Here is a 17,098-nt window from a genome sequence, read left to right as displayed (position 1 = left end):
CCAGATTGGCTTCTTTCACTTAGTAATAAGTAATAAAGGTTCCACCATGTCTTTTCAGTTCACATAACTACTAACCTATTGAAGGACATACTGGTCACGTTTTGGCAATTAGGAATAAAGGTGCTAAAAATAACTGCACAAAGTTGTGCAGAAATAAATTCTCAGTTCTTTTAAGTAAATATCAAGAAGTATGAGCTAAATCTTATGGTAAATTATGTGTAGTAAAATTATGTTTAGTTTTCTAAGAAACTACCAAACTGTCTCCTTCGAGTTGTTGTACCATTTTGCACTCCCACCACTATCGGTGGGAAGTCGCATTGCTCCACATCCTCACTGGCAATTAGTATCACCAGTGTTTTGGATCTGGCCATTCTCAATGTGTGTGTTTTAGTGTCTTGTTTTAATTTGCAATTCCCTAATAACATACAAAGTTGAACATATTTTCATATTCTGATTTGCCATGTGAGATATCTGGTGATATATCTGCTATATAGATAGATAGATATATCTATTATATATATATATATATATATATATATATATATATATATATCTCAGTATTTCATTTTGGGGGATGCTAACATAAATGATACTATGCTTTTAAATTCCAATTTCACCTATTCATTCCTTTTACACAGGAAAGCGTCTTTTGTACATTAACATTGTTTCCTGTAATTTCACTGTAACTGATTATTAATTTCAAGAGCTTTTGGTTCACTGTTTCAGATTTTCTACATAGACAATCAGTTATCTGCAAGCAAAAAGTTTTATTTCTCCCTATCAAATCTGTATCTTTTACTTCCTTTTCTTGTCTAACCATATTGAATAAGACACCCAGCATAATGTTGAAAAGGCAAGGTAAAAGGATATCCATGCCTCACTCTTCCTGATCTTAGTGGGAAAGCTCTACATTTCTCATCATTAAATATGATGTTAGCTATAGATTTTTTGTAGATATTCTTAGACAAATTAAGGTAGTTCCCTCTTCTATTTCTAGTCTGCTGAGAGTTTGTATCAAGAATGGATATTGGATTCTCTCATGATTCTTCAGCATCTACTGATATGATCATGTAATTTTTCTTTTTTGGCCTGTCGACGTGATGGATTACATTAATTCATTTCCTAATGTTTAACCAGGTTTTCATGCCTATATAAACCCTACTTGTTCATGGTATATTATTTTTATACATTGTTGGATTTGGTTTGCTAATATTTTGTTCAGGATTCTTGAACTTTTGTTCATGAGAGGCAGTGATCTATAGTTGTTGGTTTTTTGTTTTTTGTTTTTTTCTTATAATGTCTGTTTGGTTTAGGTATAAAAAAAGGTAATAGGTATCTGGCCTTTAGAATGAGGTAAGAAATACTACCTCTCATTCTATTTTCTGAAAAAGACTGTAGAGACCTAATGTTTCTTCCCTAAATGTTTTGTAGAGTTCATTTATAAACCCATCTGGGCTGCCCAGTCATTTTTTATTGGATGTCAGACATTGTGAATTTTATGGGGGAAAGTTCACTTAACTACTGGAGTAGTTCCCTGACCCCCCCCCAACCCATCCCCCCTTGCTGGAGTCTTCTGGATTCCTTTACATACTTTTAAATCTTTATTCTGTTATGCTTTTAAGTTACTTAGAAACAGTCTGATCCTTGCAAATCTTGCTTTTACACTTGTTAGGGAGAAACAGAGCAGCCTTTAGTGTAGGGCTAATTTGGCTTTACTACTGAAGTAAAACCTTTCTGAGTCTTCTACTCAATGCACCATGCATGGTAAAGCCTTTCCACTCTGATGGACATAATATGGCACAATCGTAGGGCTGACTTCATTTGTTTTCCTTCTTGTAAGGATCACTGCACCTTGTACTACCTGTTTCTCAGTGTCTGGACACCACTGTTTTCTGTATTTTGTCTCAGTTTTCAGGCAAGACCTTAGAAAAATTCAGTTCCCTATTACTCCATCAGAGCCAGAAACAGAAACTCCTAGACAATATGAATCATGGTTCTACCATCTACTATCTGTAGATGGACAGACCGTGGACTAATCTCAGTACTTCATGAGTGTTTTTTCAGAAATGAGTGTTTTCTCATTTATAAAATGGGAATAATGATTATCTAATTCTCACAGCTGACAGAATTCAAGTAAGTATAAAGTGATTCTCTCAATAAGTATGAATTTATTCTACCTCTATGTATTTCACTTCTTCAACTTCTGCAACTTGTGATTTACAAATCTGAAACCTATTTTAAAAATCTGCTATGTTTATTATGATAATTAGCACTATGATTAATGCTATCAGGTCCTAATAGTAGTAACACCATTACTGTGTGTCAAGGCTATTATGGTAAATATTTTGCACATGAAGTTTCATGTTCTCAGATCTCAGTTTTTAAAATTAGCTCACCTTTTTTATGTTACTACTATTCTAAGTTTCTCCTCTCCTCCTATATGCACTAGAATGAACTTTTCCTAAACTAATGATGGAATACAAAAACACTGTGATTTGTTTATACTTAATGGAAGTGACACTTAAATTACTTACAAATCTAAAGTTCATATTTTAATCTAATTGTGGATGTTATAGTTGCCTTTCTTTATATCCATATTTTCTCCTAGTAAAAGAAAGATAGTCACAGGGAAAAAGCAATTCCCAGAACTACGTACTTGCCCCCCAGACATAGTTAGGGAAAAATTAGGGAATGGAATACAAGAACTATTGGGAAATGAGCTTATGTTCATTTCGTCTTAAAAAGAATTGAATTGAGACAGAACAAGAGAATACGGAAAATAAAATACATGCTGCCAGGGCACAGGGCACCTGAAAGCAGAGCAGTCCAAATGCTAAGAGTGAGATGAAGGTGGAGGGCACAGGAACTGAAATTAGAGATGCCCTGGAACTATTTATATCATCTGAATTATAGACCTGACACTGAAGACTCCAGCATGCTAAGCAAGAGAATCAAATACTCCAAAATGTTGAGGATGTGTTAACATTTATTCAATATTTGCTGTGTGCTAGGTACTTATGTAAGTATTTTACATACCCCAATTTATTAAATCTTATAGATCCATGAGATATATATTACTGTTAACACCATTTTACAGATAAGGAGACGGGGGCACAGAGAAGTTCAATTTAGTTCTCAATGTCACATTAAGTAAACATCTTGAACGTTTTAAATTTTACCTGTAAAAAATTTAGTTTTTGAGATAGTTTAAACTGCATCCACAGAGAATTATTTTTTATTGTTTATTCATTTTTAAGAGAGAGTGAGTGAGAGCATGAATACGGAGGAGGGGGTAAGAGGGAGAGGGAAACGCAGATTTCCTCTGAGCAGGGAGCATGACATAGGGCTTGATTTCAGGATCATGACCTGAGCCAAAGGCAGATGCTTAACCAACTGAGCCCCCAGGCGTCCCCATACAGAGAATTTTAATGAGTAAGATTTCACAGAGCCCTTCTAAAAGGTTTACCAAAATTCATTTCAGAGAATTCCCACTGGGAGGTAATTTAGTTTTAATTTGGGAGACTTCTGCCCATTATAATATGGTTTATAGTACTCTGAGAAGGGTGCAAGTCAGAGAATTTGGAATATTTTAGATAAAGGAGCCATATGGGCCACCTAGAGCTTCAGAACACACAAGGACAAAATTAGGAAGTGTTTTAAGAGGTTTCATGATGTCTATTGGTATTTGTATCAGGATAAAGACCAAAACTTGGAAATCATTATGTTACCAGTGTTGTAAGAAAAAAAATACAATGTGGCAACAAGGACCCAGAAAAGTTCTCCTTTCTGCCACAGGAATTTTGGTTTCTCACCAGCCCCATAAAAACCAAGGTACAGGGGTGCCTGGGTGGCTCAATCGGTTGAGTGTCATCAGGGAATCTGCTTTTCCCTCAGTCTCTCACCCCGATTGTACTGTGTTTCTGTCTCTCTCACTTGCTCTCTCGCTCTCTCAAATAAATAAATCTTCAAAAAAGAAAAAAAAAGACACCTGGGTAGCTCAGTTGGTTAAGTATCTGCCTTTAGCTCAGGTCATGATCCCAGGGTCTTGGGACTGAATCCGGACTTGGGCTCCCTCCTCCATGGGGAGTCAAGGAGTCTGCTTCTCCCTCTGCACCTCCTTCCACTTATTCTCTCTCTCTCTCTCAAATAAATAAGTAAATAAAATCTTAAGGGGGGGAAAAAAAAAAAAACAAGGTACAGCTCAGTTTGGAGAGCCAGATGGAATAATCTCAGGGACTTGTCATTATATATTGTCACTCTAAAGTTTTTCATATGATGCAGTGCTCACTGCCCCTCTTTCAACATCTTCACACTTGCCCCACTGGATTACTCTTGTTCTTGCACTAGAGTTCAGTAGACCAGTATAATCAACTATACCTAAAACTCTCTGTATTGTTCATTATTTGCAGAACAAAAATTAGACGCCAAATAACATAATGAAAACACAACAGCACGTACCACTTTGAATAATGCCTATATATACAACTTTAGAATTTCATCTGTATGAAGTCCCAGACTTACTATGTTCTTATAGCCAAATGCATTGAGAAATCATGACCTCATATTACTTATAAAGACATCTACTTTCATATATATATTTTTAAGATTTTATTTATTTATTTGACAGAGAGGGAGATCACAAGTAGGCAGAGAGACAGGCAGAGAGAGAGGGGGAGGCAGGCTCTCGGCTGAGCAGAGAGCCCTATGCCAGGCTCGATCCCAGGACCCTGAGATCATGACCTGAGCTGAAGGCAGAGGCTTACCCCACTGAGCCACCCAGGCACCCCTCATACGTTCTTTTTAATTCAGAGTATCACTAGAGTGCTTCTCATGAAAACACTAACAAAATCTTCCTGAAGTATTTACCTAAGAACACAGTAAAGAATATTCAGTTACTTCTTTCATCTGTAGAAGTGAAAATGAACAAATATTGTGTGAATCCTTAATTAATGCAAAAAAAGCCAATTATTTTTAGTACAAACTAACATATTTTATACCAATTTTAACTGTAAAATTGGAAGATGTTAAGAGTAGGCTTTTCTTTGAAGTTACTGCTATTTCATGATCCCCAATCATATCACTAAGTTTTACTGCTCTTGTGTACAGAAATTAGTGTATAAACATAAGTAATGGAATGAAAGGACAAATATCCAATTGTCCAGTAATTAATACTGTTCCTGCATAACCAATCAGGAAGTATAAAGAAAAGAACTTTAATCTTATCAGAAAGTTTTACTTTTCTAGACTCTATTTATTAATAATGGCTTCTTAGCTAGCTGTTTATCTTCAGATTTCTCCATAAAAGATATTTAAATTGGGAAAATTAATGATGCCACTGACCCCTTAAAAACTTTAGTGAATATTATTTGGTCTTCCATGGGTGAAAAATAGATTAGTCATCAGATTTCAGATGCAAGTTTCATTCTTTAGAAAAACAATAAAACTAAGAAACTAGAGAATGCCAATAATTATTGCCAGATAAACATCAACATTAGATTTTAAATGCAAAATATAAAATAAAGCACCAGTATCCTTAACCTCAGTAGTTATTCTTTAATACACTAAACCAACATTTTAGACTGAAAATCTTTATCATTCCTATTTTCCACAAGAAAATTTTTAAATGTAATTCTTTTATGTCTATCATGATTACAGATTTAAAACCTTTTGTCATCACAAGTAGTATAAATTGACAGATCTCTTAACAAAATTAGTTGCTGGATGGCTCCTAACTACCAGAGATTTGAAATTGCCACACCAAACTACAAACTTTGTGCTGGTAGTTGGGGTACCTGAGTTCTACCATAAACTTGGCTGCTGACTTTTTGTTAGACTTTTGGGCAAGTTGCTTACCTTATGCTTCAAGTATCCTCATTTTAAATGGATAAAATAATACAGTTCTGTCCCATCACAGTGACTATTATAACAAGAGATCATAACAAGAGATTATAACAAGAGGTCATTAAGCAACTTAAAGTTGTGAAGAAGTTTTTAATAAAAAATCCTAGGGGCGCCTGGGTGGCTCAGTGGGTTAAAGCCTCTGCCTTCGGCTCGGGTCATGATCCCAGAGTCCTGGGATCGAGCCCTGCATCGGGCTCTCTGCTCAGCAGGGAGCCTGCTTCCCCCCTCCCTCTCTCTCTGCCTGCCTCTCTGCCTACTTGTGATCTCTATCTGTCAAATAAATAAATAAAATCTTTAAAAAAAAAAAAGCCTATTTTAAATATTCATAGTTTTCTAGTATTGTATTACCGATGGACTCAAATGTTCCAATGTTCATACAGCTTCTTATATATCAAACAATCATGAAACAGTTTGCCCACTGATTAAAAACAAATATTGTGGAAATATCTATGCTACCTAGAGCAATCTACATATTCAATGCAATCCATATCAAAATACCATGAACTTTTTTCACAGGGCTGGAACAAATCATCCTAAAATTTGTGCAGAACCAGAAAAGATACTGAATAGCCAAGAGGAATATTGAAAAAGAAAACCAAAACTGGTGACATCACAATTCCAGACTTCAAGCTCTATTAAAAAGCTGTCATCATCAAGACAGTATGGTAATGACACAAAAACAGACACATAGGTCAATGGAACAGAACAGAGAGCCCAGAAATGGAACCTCCACTCCATGGGCAACTAATCTTCGACAAAGTAGGAAAGAATGTCCAATGGAAAAAAGATAGTCTCTTCAACAAATGTGTTGAAGAAATGTGTTGAGAAAATGGGACAGCCACATGCAGAAAAATGAAACTGAACCATTTTCTTATACCATACACAAAGATAGACACAAAAAGGATGAAATATCTAACTGTGAGACAGGAATCCATCAAAATCTTAGAGGACAGAACACGGGCAGCAAGCTCTTCTACCTCGGCTGCAACAACTTCTTGCTAGACAAGTATCAAAAGGTAAGGGAAGGAAGGGCAAAACTGTACTACTGGGACTTCATCAAGATAAAAAGCTTTTGCACAGCAAAGGAAACAGTCAACAAACTAAAAGGTAACCTATGGAATGGAAGAAGATATTTGCAAATGACACTACAGATAAAGGGCTAGTAGTCAAGATCTATAAAGAACTTATGCAACTCAACACCTAAAACAAATAATCCAATCAAGAAATGGGCAGAGGACGTGAACAGACATTTCTGCAAAGAAGACATCCAGATGGCCAACAGACAAATGAAAAGATGCTCAAAACCACTCGGCATCAAAGAAATACAAATCAAAACCTCAATGAGATACCACCTCACACCAGTCAGAATGGCTAAAATTAACAAGTCAGGAAATGACAGATGTTGGCGAGGATGCGGAGAAACGGGAACCCTCTTAATACTGTTGGTGGGAATGCAAGCTGGTGCAGCCACTCGGTAAAACAGCATGAAGTTTCCTCAAAAAGTTGAAAACAGAGCTACCCTATGCACTACTGGGTGTTTACCCCAAAGATACAAATGTCGTGATCCAAAGAGGCACATGCACCCCAATGTTTATAGCAGCAATGTCCACAATAGCCAAACTATGGAAAGAGTGGAGATGTCTATCAACAGATGAATAGATAATACACAACGGAATATTACTCAGGCACCAGAAAGGATGAAATCTTAACCATTTACATTGACGTGGATGGAACTGGAGGGTACTATGCTGAGCTAAGTAAGTCAGAGAAAGTTGATTATCCTATGGTTTCACTCATATGAGGAATTTAAGAAACAGCACAGAAGACAATAGGGGAAGGGAGGGAAAAACAGAATGGGAAGAAATCAGAGAGGGAGACAAACCATCAGAGACTCTTAATTAACTATAGGGGAGAAACTGAGGGCTGCTGCAGTGGGGGGTGGGGTAATTAGGTGGTGGGCATTAAGGAGGCCACATGACTAAAAAAAAAAAAAGAGAGCGAATAGGATGTGATGAGCACCAGGTGTTGTATACAACTGATGAATTACTGAACTCTACATCGGACACTAATAATGTTCTAATATGTTCAATGTTGGCTAATTGAATTTAAATTCAAAAATAATAAAAAGAATAGATCTGTTTGATCCAATTAGTAATTAGTAAAGAAAGGTGAGTATATTTTCATTCTTAATTCCAAAAAAGATGATGCAATAAATAAATAATGCAGGTGTGTTTACACATAGAATATTTCACATAACTATAGATATCAAGATTTTTTTTAACATATTCCACTAGTATTAGATTTTTTATTTCAATATAACAGAACTGATATATTTCTTTCTTCTTGAAAAATCACATAAAAGTCCATAAAGAATGATAAACACAAATTTTATTTTTGACAAAAATTAGGAAATGAAACATAAAATGAGTAGAAAGGCTGCCCAAGCAGTAGAGATAGAGTAGGGGAACATGCTACAGGCAGCAGAGAGAAAATTCTGCAGTTGTAGAAATCAGAAAGAACAAAATACACTTCTTGAATGTGATGGGCACATTCTAAAGTATAAGCCCCTTATTTCTGTTAGTAGAAACAAGGTACATGGGCTGATAGCCAGTTCTCCTCATGTGGTTTTGTTCCAAAAAGTAGAGGGGGACAGTGCTACATAAAAATTCATATAAACAAACTATATGTGCAAAAAGAAATTTAACTCTCTGGCTATGGAAGATAAGAGACTGTCTACCTCCATTGACTGGGGCAAAATAAAGGAGGAACAAAAGAGGAAAAGCTAACAGCCAAAAAGAATGTTCACCAATAAAAATCTTAATATAGAACAGATGAATATCATGCCAAATACTTCACCACTAATTAATGAAACTTAATTATGCAATTAACTAACTTAGAATTTACAAAAAAATCATAAAATTTTATTGACGAGAAGAAGAATAACTAAACCAGTATAACCACTCACCTCTGATTCATATTTTATTTTTTCTTCTTCTAAAATACGTGCAAATTCTTCTTTCTGGTGTTCAAATTCTGATTTGAGAAATGTATGTTCATAGCGAAGCTTATTATATTCAGTTCTATACTTTTCCACTTCCTAAATTAAAAGGAGACTATAATTTATGACAGGTTTATAAATGAAATTTGTACTCACTCCAAAAATCACTTTTGCAAATATAATTTTGAAGTACATTATATTGAAAGCCATTCTAAAAAGCAAAAAATAAGCTCAACAGAAATATAAATAAATCCCGGAAAACTCTTATGACAAGTATCCTACATACAGAATCAGTACATTCTTGAGAAGGTGCCAATAAAACACATTACCATTCAATTTACCCTATTTCCTCACTGATTCTCATAATAATGAAAATGAATAGCACATCAGAAGTTTTGACCTGTAGGCCTAATAAAATAATATTTAATAATGTATTATACCTTTCTAAATTAGTTAACTTTTTAAAATTAACTCTATAGTAAAATATAAAACAGCCTCCTAAAAGACAGGATGAATTCTAAGTAGATAAAAGACTATTTGAATATTTAGTGTAACAACTCAAGGTTCAATCAAGTATTATAATGATAGTTCAACATACCAGTCTGAAGAATATATGTAGCACCAAATTTCCTGACTAACTAGGAACACATGCAGATCTCTGATATGCCCCAATTCTGATAACACTACAAAAGTTGCTGGCATTCTAAAGTCAGTAAGAACTTAGGCAGTAAAGAAGATGAAGGAGACACTATTTCAGCATTCATCAGGAAATTAAGATATAAAAACACCTTCTAAAATATTCAGCTCACTGTAAATCTTTGGTTGAATGATTTCTCTAAGCCAGTATACAAACCAAGAAAATGGGTTTTATGATTTTATTAAAAATATACTTAAACAACAACAACAAAACCTTTTATTTAACTAGATCACCTACCTTAGGTCTAAGTGGCTTTAAATCCAAAATTTAAGTCTACTCCCAACCATAAAGCTTTGGTTACCGACCAGGACGATATTCAAACGATGACCTTACAAACCAGTAAGTCATTTATAAAAGTCATGTATAAAAAGAAATTTATAAAAATGGAGAGTAATATTCAGTTTAATTCATTCATTTATTCATCAATGCTCGGGAAGAGTCCAAAACCTCACCGAATGAATACTTCTATTATACAAAGCATTCTGCAACATACTATATAATCTACATAACAAACCTGTTTTGTGCAATGGCAGCATCACTAGACTATAGCTTTCCAAAGGAGGTCCATTTTGAAGGGGACAATATTCATGTGCTATATATAAGACCCAGGCTATTCATTAAATAAAGTTGCATTATATATATACATATATTATATATATATATGTCTGGCATAGTACTTAATATAGGCCATCTTTTCCTATTTCATTTATTAAACAGTTAATTATATTTTACAAACATGAAATTTCATAAGAGGAAGGAAACATTTCAGTCTGAAGGAAAACTGTAACAATTTTCTATTTTTCTAGGGTTGCATGAAAACACTCTTTCATTCCACAAATATTGAGTACCTACTGTATGCTAGGAATTTAGAATATACAGTGAACCAAACAGATAAAGGTTCCTTCTCTCATGCAACTTACATTCTAGAGATGGTAATAAAGAAAATAAAAAATAAGCACAATAAATATACAGCATATTAGAGGATAAGTAATAGAGAAAAGTAAAAAGTATAGCAGGGTAAATGAACATCCAAAGGTCTAAGAAGTGAAGGGAGAGGCAGGAAGCAATATTAAATAGAGACACACACTGTTCACAAAGTAGGCCTCATTGAGAAGGTGATATTTCAGCAAAGACTTAAAAAAGTTGAGGAAGGGGCACCTGGGTGGCCGAGCTGCTTAAGCCTCTGACTTTGGCTAGGCCAAGTTGAGCTCCCTGCTCAGCAGGGAGTCTGCTTCTCCCTCTCACTCTGCCCTCTACCCCCCTGCTTGTGCTCTCTCACACACTCTCTCTCTAATAAATAATTTTTAAAATCTTTAAAAAAAAAAAAAGAGAGAGAGAGAGAGAGGAATTTGGCTTAGAGATACCTGGAAAGATACTATTCATGTCAGAGGTAACAGTTATACCAAAGATCCTTTTTTTTTTTTTAAGATTTTTATTTATTTATTTGACAGACAGAGATTACAAGTAGGCAGAGGAGATAGGCAGAGAGAGAGAGGAGGAAGCAGGCTCCCAGTTGAGCAGAGAACCCAATGTCGGGCTCGATCCCAGGACCCTGGGACATGACCTGAGCTGAAGGCAGAGGCTTTAACCCTCTGAGCCACCCAGGCGCCCCTATACAAAGATTCTTGATTTGTTTCATTTCTGGAGTGCCAAAGAAACATCAAAGAGGCCAATAAGAATGGAAGAAAGGAAGTCAGACAGATAATGGGATCTGATCTTGTGCAGCCCTAAAAGCTCCTTAAGTTAGAAGGGGAGCTACTGCAGGGTTTCTGAATAGGGGAATGGTGCTTTTGATCAGTCACATAAAGATAAATGCACAGTTCCTTCTATATAAATTACTTACTTCATCCAGATTCCTAAAACGTTCTCTCATTGGAGTTTCTAATTCTTGTTGTATTTGGGCTCGTAACAACTCCAACTTTTGTGGAGTTAATACCTAGTAATGCAGAGAAACAAAGAATTCTAAATATAAAATCACAATATTAAAGAATTCACCAAATTTTAATGCTTAATTATAACAATAAAATCCAATTCATAGAAATTTCACTACATACCTAATTTTACAGTAACACTATATAAACAGAACCATCATTTGAAAGAATACTTGAAGGCCTCAATTTCAGGCTCTCAAGAGACATCAACAATTCCATTAACATGAGATAAAGATAGTCACTGATTATTATTATTATTATTATTATTATTATTATTGTTAGAGATAACTATGTTGGCAGCTAAGGTTATCATGTTTTATATAATGGCTAATTATATTTCCATTTCCTAAAGCAATCAAAATAAAGGTATAATAATTTGGTACACCACAGAGAATTATTCAGACTTATTTTCAATCAGAAAAGGCTGACTTTTACTCTAGCCACCAAAACAAGGCTCCTCCCTATTAAGCTGTCTTACAGAACTCATATTTCAAAAAGTGATTAAGTATTTACATAAGCTCCTGAAGGGCAAACACAGTCTTTATTCACCATAATGTGTTCTCAACACCTCACACTACTGCCTGGCACATTGGCTCACTCAATTATCAAATACTGGCTATAAAAAAAACAAACAAAAATCCGGTTTGTACTTACATTAACCTCTGAAAACATTTATTCATCAATACTCCAAATAGTTCAAAAACTTCACTGAATGAATACTTGCTATATATAAAGCATTCTGCAACTTACTATATAATCTATATAACATACTGTTCTAAATACCTTCCATGCATTTACTAACTTAATTTAATCCCTGCAATGATCCTCAACATAGCTAAATTATCATCCCCCTTTTTTATAGAAACGGAAGCATACACAGAGTCTTACTTTCTAAAGATCACAAAAACTCACAAGAAGCTTCTGCCCCATAAGAAGTTCAAACTCATGTGAAAATAACATACATACAAATAACTATAAAAATAACTAATATAGACTTATCAGACTGGTAAAGACCAACAGCAAAGATACTAAGTAGAGAAATAGTGGCACATGAAAGGAATGGGAAAACTAAAGTTTAGGTAGAACAGAAACTTAAGAATGGAAAACATTTTAAATTCTCTGGGGAAAAAAATGTTCCTCAAAGGTAACTTACATGCATTTTGCATTGAACTGCACTAAGCACTACAGACCATTTAGAATCCTGGATCCTTCTACATTAACGCTCTCTAAATACTGTGACAATCAAGGCTGCGCTGAAACATTTCCAAATGTCATTTAGCTGCAGAGCTAAATCCTGGCCGGGAAAAAAGGGAAAGAGGTGGGAGCCACAGGCAGAGGATTCCCAAGTATCACGTTCATACTCTTATAATCTACTTAGTATTCAACAGTAGTTACTTAAAAATTTTTTAACTTAAAATGAATAAATATAATTAGATACATAATTCAAACAAAAGAAGTATTAAAAAACTAAGTCATCTTCCTTCATTTATCCAGTTTCCCTTTTAGGAAACAATCATAGCTTAAATTTCTTATGTATCTTTCTTGAAACAATATATAAGCATATATATATATATATATATATATATATATATATATATATATATAACTTTTTAATTTTAATTTTTACATAAAGAAAGGCATACTATACACATTATTTCTTCTGTACCTTGCTTATTCACTGAAGGTATTCAAGCTTAAGAAGGGCATCACCATATCTATATTTTAGGAAGAAGTTTGATGGATCAAAACCATGGTGAGAGTAAACTGGGGTGGGGGGTGGTGAGGAGGAGGCAGAGGAAGGCAGTGAATGGAGCTGGGAAATCACATAGAAAGCTCTTCTTAAAATCTGGTTTAAAATATGTCAAGAGTCTGGGTGAGAGTATCAAGAGTCCAAAGAGAGAAGGGGTAGTAATTAAAAGGTAAAGAATAATAAAGATCAAGATAAACCTTATTTAGATCCTGTTTCAAACAAACCAACTTTTAAAATAAGCAAAACTGGGGGCACCTGGGTGGCTCAGTTGGTTAAGCATCTGTCTTTGGCTCAGGTCATGATCCTGGGATCCTGATCCTGGGGTGGAGCTCCAGGTCAGGGTGCCTACCAAACAGGGAGTCTGCTTCTCCCTCTGCCCATATCCCATGCTAGTGCTCTCTCTCATTCTCTTGCTCACTCTCTCTCTCTTGAATTAATAAATCTTAAAAAAAAAATAAGTAAAACTGTGGGATAATTAGGGAAATGTGAACAAAGATATAGTATTAAAAGATATTAGGGAATAAATACTTTAAGGTATGATAATGGTACTGTGGCTATGCTTTTAAAGGAAAGACTGTCTTGCTATATAATAGAAATACATATACTAAACTACTAGAGCTGAGATAACACAATTTGCTTCAAAATAATCCAGAAGGGTTGAAAGACAGAGCAGGGATGTCAGAAGATAAAACAAGACTGGCTAAGAGATGGTAAGTATTGACGGGTATGTGAGGATGCAACACTACCACCCTTTCTACTTTGGTACTTGTTTGAGATTTCTGTAATTAAAGGTTAATTAGAAATAAAAGTGCTTCCACTTCCAACAGATGGCATAATAGAGATCAGATTTATTCTCCTACATAAAACAAACAAAAGAATAAACAGAAATCAAATGTTTTCCAGATACTGGGCATAATTAAGCAGCAAAGATCTTTGAGAGACAAACAACAAAGAGAACTAAGCTTCCAGGCCATGTATAGGAAGGGATATCCAAGCAGGGTCTGATGACTCTCTGATTTAAGCAAATGGTACTACAAATCCAGGGAGAGCAATGCGGCTAGAATCACAAGCAGGGTAGCAGAAAAGAACGTGGCACAAAAACAAAATTATGAAGATCTGCCAAAGGCTCATTCAGAAGAGTACCCCAATCAGCATATGCATGTAAGGAAAATATTTAATTAAGGCCAGGAAAAGAATGACCTGAAAGAATTAGGTGAGTAATCTGACCTCACACAGAGCCAAGAATAGTTCCTTTTTCCAAAAGCCAGACTGAAAACTGTCATTTCATTGAGAAATGAGTACTCAGAAGGTTCTCAGCAGTGGCAAGTAATGAGCACTAAGCATTATTCTGCTCTCACTTAGCAAATCTTCAAAGCAAACCTCCAAAACATGAAACTGTTTCCAAGTAACTGTCCCAGAACAAAGCTCAAGAATATCAGAATACAAAAATATCTAGCATAGTAAAATTTACTATGTCTAGCCTCCAATAAAAATTTATCAGGCATGCAAAGAAGCAGGAAAATATTACCCAAAACAAACAGGAAAATCAACCAAAACCAACCCAGAAGGGATACAGTTGTTAGAATTAACAAAGATATTAAAATAGTTATTATAACTGAATTCCCTATGTTCGAAGAGCTAGAGAAAAGACTGAACATGGTAAGTCGATATAAGGAAATTATTAAAAAGACCTAAATCGGACCTCAAGTGTAAAAACTACAACTTCTGAGCTGAAAAATATATACTATATGGGATTAATGTAAGATTAGATACTGCAGAAGAAAAAGATCAGTGAACTTGAAGACATGTCAAAAGAATCTACCCAAAATGCAACAAGGAGACAAAAAAGATTGAAAGCAAAACTTATATGTATTCTTACTTTAGTCCTTAAGTCAATAGGGAAAATGTACCAATGGAAATATAAATCAACACAAAGGAGAAAAGAAAATTGAAGTTAGTAACTAACCAAAAGTCTTATAATCTATAAGGTGTCTGATAAAAAAGACTCTCAACAAGATTTTTTTTTAATCTCCTAAGAATCTTACAAAAAACAAGCACACATGCATGAGAAAAATCCATCTTCCCTCCAAACCCCTGCCAAAGCACATATACAACAAAGACAAAAAATTAGATTATTTTCTTCATGCCATTTTAGGAGAAAAGTACACTGTGTCCTAGACTTCTAATGGAATACTGCCACCACTTATCTCAAAAGAAACTTATAAGAATACTTTATCATACAATAGTCCATGTGTCATTACCTATACTAAATCTATATTACACCAACAATTATCATGTTAAGAATATAAAATAGACCACTGTTTTTCAAAGAATTTTTTTCTAAGATTTTATTTATTTATTTAACAGAAAGGGAGATCACAAGTAGGCAGAGAGACAGGCAGAGAGGGGGAAGCAGGCTCCCCGCTGAGCAGAGAACTTGATGCAAGGCTTGATCCCAGGAACCTGAGATCATGACCTGAGCTGAAGGCAGAGACTTAACCCATTGAGCCACGCAGGCGTCCCTCAAAGAACATTTTAATATAAGAAGGCAGATATTGTCGTGTCAGAGATTATTTAAAAAAATGAAAAACTGAATAATAAATTTAGTTCAGAGCTTCCTGGCAGCCAAAGAAAATGGGAAACATACTGGGTTATATAGTTTCCATTGCCTGGCACAAAGAAAGCATATGAATTTTTGGTAAAGTAATTTTTAAAATTTGTAACAGAAATATTATCAAACAACTCATATTTTAAAAAAAGGTTCTGCTAACATGGTACATAATAACAATATAAAAATAGCTAACATGTTCTATTCATTTTCTACATCAAAGCACTATACTAACAATTTCTATGCACTGTTTCATTTCATCTTTACCATCACCCTCTAAGTTAGGCACTATTATTATTTCCATTCACTACAACTACAGCAGTGACACAGCAATATTCTTTAACTGACTATCTTTGATATCATTTTTCTATAAATGTCAAAGGGATATTAAATCTAAGTTCAGAAAAGGCATTTTGTAGGTAAAAAGGATAATACATGAATATCATCTTTGATATCTGAAATATAATCATCTTTCAACTGAAAATAATCATCTTTCATAAACATTTATTATTTTTTATTATTGATTCTACTTTGTTGAATTAATTTTATTCAATTTGCAATTTGTATAAATTGCTAACACCCATAGAGCAAATAGCTAAATTTAGTTCCAACATGAATATATAAATATATAAATCTTTATTTTAGCTTAACTTTCCCAGATAAATATCATAGAGAAACCACTTATGGTTTATCTTGAAAAAAAGAAACCTTACCAGACAAATTAGATTTGTCAGCAAACACCGGCAAAGTTACCCCATGGAGAAATGTCCAAAGTTATTTTGTATAGACCCAAGGAACAGTGTAAAAACCAAAAGAGAGGCTACATGGAAGATGATTTCATTTCAACATGAGAGGGAAAATACTTAACATACTCCAATCCATGAATGGAACTGGATCACTTTAAACATTTATGAGGTTCTCTCCCACCGAAAGCACTGAAGCAGAGAATAAAGATCCTGTGTGACAAATGTTCCAAAAAGGAATTCGGCTTTGAATGGTGTATGAGTTTCCTAGAGCTCTGACAACAAAATACCATAAACTGGCTATCTTAAAAAAAAAAAAAAAAAAAAAAATCCAGAAATTTATTGTCTCACAGTTCTGGAGGCTAGAAGTCCCAAAACAAGTTGTCCACAAGGCCACACGCCCTAAAGGGAAGGATCCTTCTTTGCCTCATCCTAGCTTCTGGCAGTGTGCTGCTGATCCCTGTTCTTCC

At 34.7% G+C, this 17,098-nt stretch overlaps 1 protein-coding gene across 4 annotated transcripts in view; it reads right to left on the bottom strand.

The window, feature by feature from the left end:
• The window catches only part of CEP83 (centrosomal protein 83), a 134,406-nt gene that overhangs the window by 59,448 nt on the left and 57,860 nt on the right, over positions 1–17,098 (bottom strand). For all 4 annotated transcript variants that reach the window (XR_014313911.1, XM_082739297.1, XM_082739296.1 and 1 more), the window contains exons 4-5: positions 11,440–11,532; positions 8,867–8,998 (exon numbers count right to left, since the gene is read on the bottom strand). Coding sequence is in view for 3 of the 4 variants with exons in the window: in XM_082739297.1 (XP_082595423.1) it covers positions 8,867–8,998; positions 11,440–11,532 (225 nt within the window). In the remaining variant the exon portion in view is untranslated. The remainder of the gene's footprint in view (positions 1–8,866; positions 8,999–11,439; positions 11,533–17,098) is intronic.

This window comes from Mustela nivalis (assembly GCF_964662115.1).
Source record: "Mustela nivalis genome assembly, chromosome: 7".
NCBI classification, from domain to species: Eukaryota; Metazoa; Chordata; class Mammalia; order Carnivora; family Mustelidae; genus Mustela; species Mustela nivalis.
Note: the sequence above shows the minus strand (reverse complement) of the source record. Positions and strands in the feature narration are given on the sequence as shown.